Source organism: Physeter macrocephalus, chromosome 14 (genome assembly GCF_002837175.3).
Source record: "Physeter macrocephalus isolate SW-GA chromosome 14, ASM283717v5, whole genome shotgun sequence".
Taxonomy (NCBI): Eukaryota; Metazoa; Chordata; class Mammalia; order Artiodactyla; family Physeteridae; genus Physeter; species Physeter macrocephalus.
The window spans coordinates 89,000,566-89,006,894 of NC_041227.1; the positions used below are offsets into that span (position 1 = coordinate 89,000,566).

General features: G+C 52.7%; 1 protein-coding gene across 3 annotated transcripts in view; it reads right to left on the bottom strand.

Annotated features, from left to right (window-relative positions):
• Positions 1–6,038, bottom strand: part of PFAS (phosphoribosylformylglycinamidine synthase) — a 17,896-nt gene extending 11,858 nt beyond the window's left edge. The window contains exons 1-9 of one of the 3 annotated variants that reach the window (XM_007126621.4): positions 6,003–6,038; positions 2,915–3,074; positions 2,694–2,829; positions 2,100–2,205; positions 1,535–1,724; positions 1,341–1,446; positions 857–997; positions 614–738; positions 318–446 (exon numbers count right to left, since the gene is read on the bottom strand). In XM_007126621.4, the coding sequence (XP_007126683.1) occupies positions 318–446; positions 614–738; positions 857–997; positions 1,341–1,446; positions 1,535–1,724; positions 2,100–2,205; positions 2,694–2,829; positions 2,915–3,056 (1,075 nt within the window). In that variant the 5' untranslated portion in view covers positions 3,057–3,074; positions 6,003–6,038. Of the gene's footprint in view, positions 1–317; positions 447–613; positions 739–856; positions 998–1,340; positions 1,447–1,534; positions 1,725–2,099; positions 2,206–2,693; positions 2,830–2,914; positions 3,722–6,002 lie in introns of those variants that run through there. The other 2 variants (XM_028499501.2, XM_007126620.4) reach the window with 2 other exon arrangements.
• Positions 6,039–6,329: the final 291 nt, after the last annotated feature.

Genomic DNA, 6,329 nt, shown 5'->3' on the forward strand with positions numbered 1-6,329 from the left:
AAAAAAAAAAAAAAAAAAAAGAAATTGGATTTTGGGGGCAGTTGATGGCCATAAGTCCAACCCAGTACCACAGTTCTTTATGGCTGAGTAGATACTAGTTTATAAAGAAAATTGTGGTTCTGCAAAGGCCAGATCTGGGTCTTCCTTGGCCTACTGTCCTCACAACCATGGTTGGCGAAAGGCCAGCTACTCTAGAGCCCTCCCTCCCAGGAAAAGGTACCCATGATGACCCTTTGACCTAAGAGATAACAGTGTCCAGTGCCTGCCAGGACAGGGGTTCTGGAAGGGGAGATGGGTAGAGAGGAAAGAGACGGGACCTGGGATGTGCAGGTTTCCGAAGCAATAGCCAGCAGTGCCAGCCACCACGTGGGCCCCGCGGCCTGTGCACTGGACATCTCGGATCCGGCCCCCTGTGCCAGTGGTCGCACCGCTGAAGGGGGCTACTCCTGTGAAGAGAGAGGCAGGGTATGGGTACTGAAAAAGCAAACTCCACCTCTGACCACCCCACTGAAAATAAGGACACGCAGCCAACCTGCTGGGCCCCAGGTGGGCCTGGGGCCTTTGCCTACCCTATACTCTGACCCTGCCTATCCCTCCTGGAGACTCATCTCACCTGTGGGGAAGTTGTGGGTCTCTGCTGTGAAGACGACATGTCTCAGCCCCTGACGTTGCCGGAAGCGGCTTGGCCGTGACGGGTCCTCGGGACGCAGGAATTGGACTTCCTTCCCCTGGATTGCACTGTGGACACATCCGTTCTGAGTCTCACTTCCTTCCTGGGATCTGCACTTACCCCACCGGAGCCTGGGGCCTCCCATTCCCTGGGTCTGAGGTCACCCCAGCTGAGGGCACAGCCCACCTGCTGTTGTCACAGAACTTGAGGACGTTGTTGGGGTGAGAGGATGCCTGGGTGCTCATGATGGACTCAAACAGCGAGTGTGCCAGCTCCTGCCCATCCATGTGGAGTCGGCCCTTGAAGAACCAGTGTCGGCTGTGCTCACTGCAGGGGGTGACGTGGGGAGGGGAAGTCGGGGTGGAAACATGGGTCATTTCTCAGGCCTTGCCATGTCTTCTCATCAGCACAAACGGCAGAGTTACGGCCACAGGTCAAAATAGATTCCAGAAGTCATAAGCTTCCAACAGTCTGTCATTGTGGATGGTCCAGATCCAGAGTGAAGATAAAACCAAGATGTGAATTCAGACTACTGGATGGATGGGGAACCCAGGTACTCAAACAGACTCAGGGAGGCCCCTAGGCCAAGAGAGAGCCATGGAGAGTCCCAGTGGTCTTCCCTTCCAACCTCCACGGGCTCAGACATCAGAATGTCCCCATTCCTCCCCACCTATTGGACTGGGCCAAGTCGAAGGCCTCCACAGTGCTGGGGTTCCGCTGCAGCTCCTGGAAGCGCTTGGTGTAGAAATCCAGGTCCCAGGAGTCTAGGGCCAGACCTAGGAGACAACCACCAGAAGAGCTGACCGGGGGACTCAGCACCCCTACCAGCCTGGCCTGGGCCTTCCTCCAGGGACCCCTGCTCACCTAGCTCCTGGTTGGCTTTCTCCAGGGCAGACCGGCCTTCGGCCAGTATGTCAATTGGGCCGCCGAGGGGTGCTGGGATGCACCCCAGGGAGAAGCTCTGGATGGGACAGGGGAAGTGCTGCTCCGTCATCCGGTCATGCAGGGTAGCCAGGGCGATGGCCTCCAGCTCAGCCGAAGGCGGGTGGGCAAACTAGGGGTGGAGACGCACACAGAAGGCGAGGGGTGCAGGGTTGAAGAATGGACAAAATGGTCCACCTTCGTCCTCCAAGCCACACAGGACCAGCCCACTGCTAGCCTCTCTGGCCCCTTTGTTCAGATTAGAAAAAGAGCCTCCTTCCAGGCATGAGTCCCTGTCAGCATGCACAGATTAGTAAGGGGAGCACAGGCTGGGTTTCTGTCCTATTCACTCCTTGGCCAGGTGGTCTCAGGCAGTGAACAACCTGCAAACCGCGCAGGCGTCAAACCAGGAACTCCTCCCCCTGCTTCTCATCATTTCCTTAGAGTTTAGGACCCAATCTCTTCCACTTCCTCCTCCTGATCCCCACCTGGCTGCCTACTACCTCACCGAGAGCAGGTAGCGCCGGGTCGGCTCCACGCGGTCCACAGCCCACAGCCCCGCAGCCTGGCACACTGACACGATGTTGCTGGACGTTGGTGTGGAGAAGTTCAGCCTGTGGATTGGTTAGGACCAGATGGTTAGAGCCCCAGCTGAGAAGGTGGATCCTGCCCGCTGCTGTCCAGGCACTCTCCCACCTCTACTTACCACCGCCCCCTGCACCTGCCCACACCACTGGCCTCCAGCCTCAGACCTGGGCCCCAAGGTCTGAGCATCAGATGCCCTGGTGGGCATCAAAGGTCATTCAAATCAAACCGTAACTGTTCTTGTAGCAACAAAATGCTTCAATTTCAACTTCTCAGAATACAACGTGTTATATTTCCAGAACATGCCTGGCAGCTGGCTCAGTCTTCAAAGGTATCTTCCCACATGGGGAAAGCACGTGCACAGCTTTCTAGGCGGGGAGTAGGATGAAGGGAAAACAAGTCTCCCAAGGACCACAAGAGGAGGAAGAGGAATGAAAGTGGAAGGCGGGGCAGTGTGTTTGGAAAGGCTGACGGGCTCTGGACCATGGAACGAGCTACCCGAGGCTGAGACACCTGCCTGGGCCCGACCTCCAGCAGCAGGTCAGTGGAGCCGGGAAGGAGCCAGGACTCCTGAGCGACATCGTCCAGTAGCAAGGGGCAGCCAAACAGCCACGTCAGCTTCCTCATCTGCTCGGCGCTCGGGGAGGACTCAGCTGCGGGGAGACAGGGCAAGGACACCTTGAGACACTGCCCCTGGCACTTGGTACCTCTCCCAAAGAATCCAGTAAGTGGCCCAACCTGTCCAGTTCACATTGTAGCACAGCTCGGTCTTGATACCCTGCAGCTCTGGCAGTTCCCCTTGCAGCTTCCTTTGAGTATATTCAGAGGCCGCCCTCTCGTGGCCAGAGGGACGGACATAGAAGTGAAGGACTGGGGACATCTCTGTAGGTGTCCTTTGCTGGCGAGATGAGTTAGAAAAAAATAACATTCACTAGAGCCTATCTGTTGAACTGATTTCAAGTTTCAAGGACAGCTGAGGCTTTGGAAGCATTAGGGATGTGGTGGGGGAAAGCAGTGGGGGCACTGAGGCATAAATGTATCCAGACATTTCCCGTCCAGTGTGGTCAAGGCCACAGGACTGTGGGTACCAACCTAGCACTTTAGGAGTGGGAAAGACTTCCTAAGGGAAATGGCATCTAAGCGTAAACCTGAAGGATGAGCTGGACGGGGCTGGCCAGTGAAGTCAAATGATAGTTCCTCTACTTCACTGTTTCAAACTATGATCTCCCTGCTCAAGGTAAATCCAAAGACTTTAGCCTGACAGCCAAAGGCTCTCCACATCTATTCCCCAACTACTTTTCAACTTCTGATTCCAGTGCTTCTCAGCAGGACCCTGGCTTTACTCACTAAACCCTGCCTAGCCTCCTCGCCATTCCTTTGCCCCATCCTAGAATGCCTAGGCCTATCCCTATCCTGTCCAAAGCTTTCCCATTTGTCAAGGTGAGTACAGGTCTCACGAACTCTGGGAGGCCTTCTTCACTGCTCCAGTGCTCAGGGACACCTCTGTCCTAGCAGAGCTGAGGGCTTCTGATCTGCACCATTCATTCAGCTCTGATCTCTCTCTCTCTCGCTTGCTCTCTCTTACTCTCTCTCGCTCTCTCTCTCCCTCTCCCCGCTCCCTCTCTCACACACACACACACACACACACACACACACACACACACACGCACGCACAAAGGTCTCCCAGGTGTACACAGCCTCTTCCCAAGGAAGTGGGAGGAAAGGAAGCTCATTGCCTCCCTTCTTCACTTGGACAACTCATAGGCATCTCAAATCTAACTTACTCAAGGCTGACTTTGACTATTCTGTCAAGGTCACCAAAGACTGCACCGTTGCCAGTCTAGAGGTCACTCAACTTCTTACCTTATTCGACCTCTCAGCAGCGTTTGACTTACTCATTCTCTACTTCTTGAAACACCCTCCTCTCTTGGCTTCTTGACACCACTCTCCTGATATCCCTCTCCCTTCTGGTTGCTCCTTCTCAGTCACCTGTGCTGGCTCCACTCTTCTGCCTCACCTCTAAATGGTGGCTGCCCTAGACTGTGCCCTTCGTTCTCTTCCCTCTAAATGTTCTTCCTAAGAGACTTCATCCAGACCTGTGGCTTTAAATACAATCTATTAGACTGAACCAGTGAAACTGCCAGCATTCAACTATTTTTGACTCAAAATGGCAATTTCACATGATTTGAGTTACTACCTGCCAACAGATTCCATAACTTTATCCAACTCTGACTCTCCCTGAAACTCCAGACTAGTACATTCAAATGCTTAGGTGACATAGCCATATACATGTCTCATAAACACAGATAGCCTGTTTTGGCCAAAACAGAAATTTTGATGTATCGCTTCTCCAGACCTGCGGTTCCCCCCATTTTCCCCATCTCGGTTAACACCACCATCATCCAATCTGTTGCTCAAGCCAAAAACACTGGAGTCGATCTTAATTTTTCTTTCCCTGAGCCCTCTCTATACCCAACCTGCCAGCGAATCCATTTCCAAACGTATCCCAAATCTGTCCACGTCCTTTCCTCTCTGCTACCATCACTCCAGTTCAAGTCAGTACCAGGACTCACTTGGACTAATGCACCAGTAGCCCTCCTGACCAGGACCCCTGATCCTACCGCTGCCCCAACCACAGTCCACTCGCCACAAGTTAGCATAAATGAGATCATGGCTTCTCATCACACACGGTATAACATTCCAACTCAGTACCCTGCTTTATGTTGTCTGGCCATTCCCTATCTCACACCACTCTCCTTCTCACCTACAATGCACCAATCACACTGGCTTCTTTTCTATTACTGTTTTCTAACTTGCCAAGCTCAGTTCCGAAAGGCATTTTTCTCACCCTGCTATTTGCATGGCTAGCTCTTTCTTGTTATTTAGATTTCAGGTAAAATTCACCTCCTTGAAAAGGCCTTCCGTGACCAACTGCTCTGAAGTAGCCATTAATCTCCTATATAGTATTTATCACTATCTGACATTTTATTTTTAGCTCTGCCTTCCCCACTAGAACAAAATCTCGATGAGGGCATGAACTGTGTAGCAATTTTACCTCCATCGGATTACCAAGGCTTAGAACGATACCTGGGGCTTAAAAACCAAAAAGTCTCAAACTTGTAGACTGACAAGTTCCAGGCCAGGTCTCATTTCAGCAACCAGTGTTCCTGCCAGATCTTGATTCCTCCCTTTCTCAGCGGCCCCCACCCAATGCTTATGACCCCCTTTATTTATTTTTATTTATTTTTTCCTTTGGCTGCGCTTCGTGGCTTGTGGGATCCTATTTCCCGAACCAGGGATTGAACCCGGCCCTCGGTAGTGAGAGCGCTGAGTTCTAACCACTACACTGCCAGGGAATTCCCCTTATGACCCTTTTTAAAGTTAGGCGCCTCAGTTGTCCTCCATACCATAATTCCTTCACAGGAATTATCACAACCCGAAATCATTTTGTTTATTATACCAGCTGATTTTCGTCTATTATTCCCAGTGAAACAGAAGCTCCAAGAGCACAAAGACAGGATTGTCTACATCAGGGCTGTCTCCCCAAAGACCAGCATGGTACTTGACATAAAACAGGCTATCAACGGATTTTTTCTTGGTTGAATGAATGAATTGTCATAGAGGGCATGAGTTTACGTGGGGTCTCCCCTGCCAGGCGTCCAACAAACGCGAATGGACACCTGCACTAACGCGGGCACGCAGGCGCCCGCTGGGCGCAGCTCGGCTTGGTGGGGATCCTGCAGCGGCTTGGATCAGGCTTTGGGTGGGTGGCTACGGGGTGAAGCATGCAGGGGCATCCGGGTTTGCGCGCGGTAACCATACGCACGTGGCAGCCGTTCTTGCAGTCCCTGAGCTCCTGGAATCCTGGCGCGCCCATCTACGTCATCCGCGTGCGCCGCAGGAAGAGGCGAAGCCTGAGAACGCCCCCGTCCCCTCCTGCCCGGCGGGGTCAATTAACTTTTGTGAAAATACAGTCAGATCCGTGCAGCCAGCTTGAGCTCTGACGGAGACCTTGCATGCGGGGAAAGGGACTGAGAAGCCCTTACCTGTCCAGGACTCGGTTTCCCTCCCCCTACTCCCTTGGCTTTCTTTCTTTCACTTTTATCTTTTCTGAATGAATTCATTTATTTAATTCTTAGCACGGTGGGAGGCA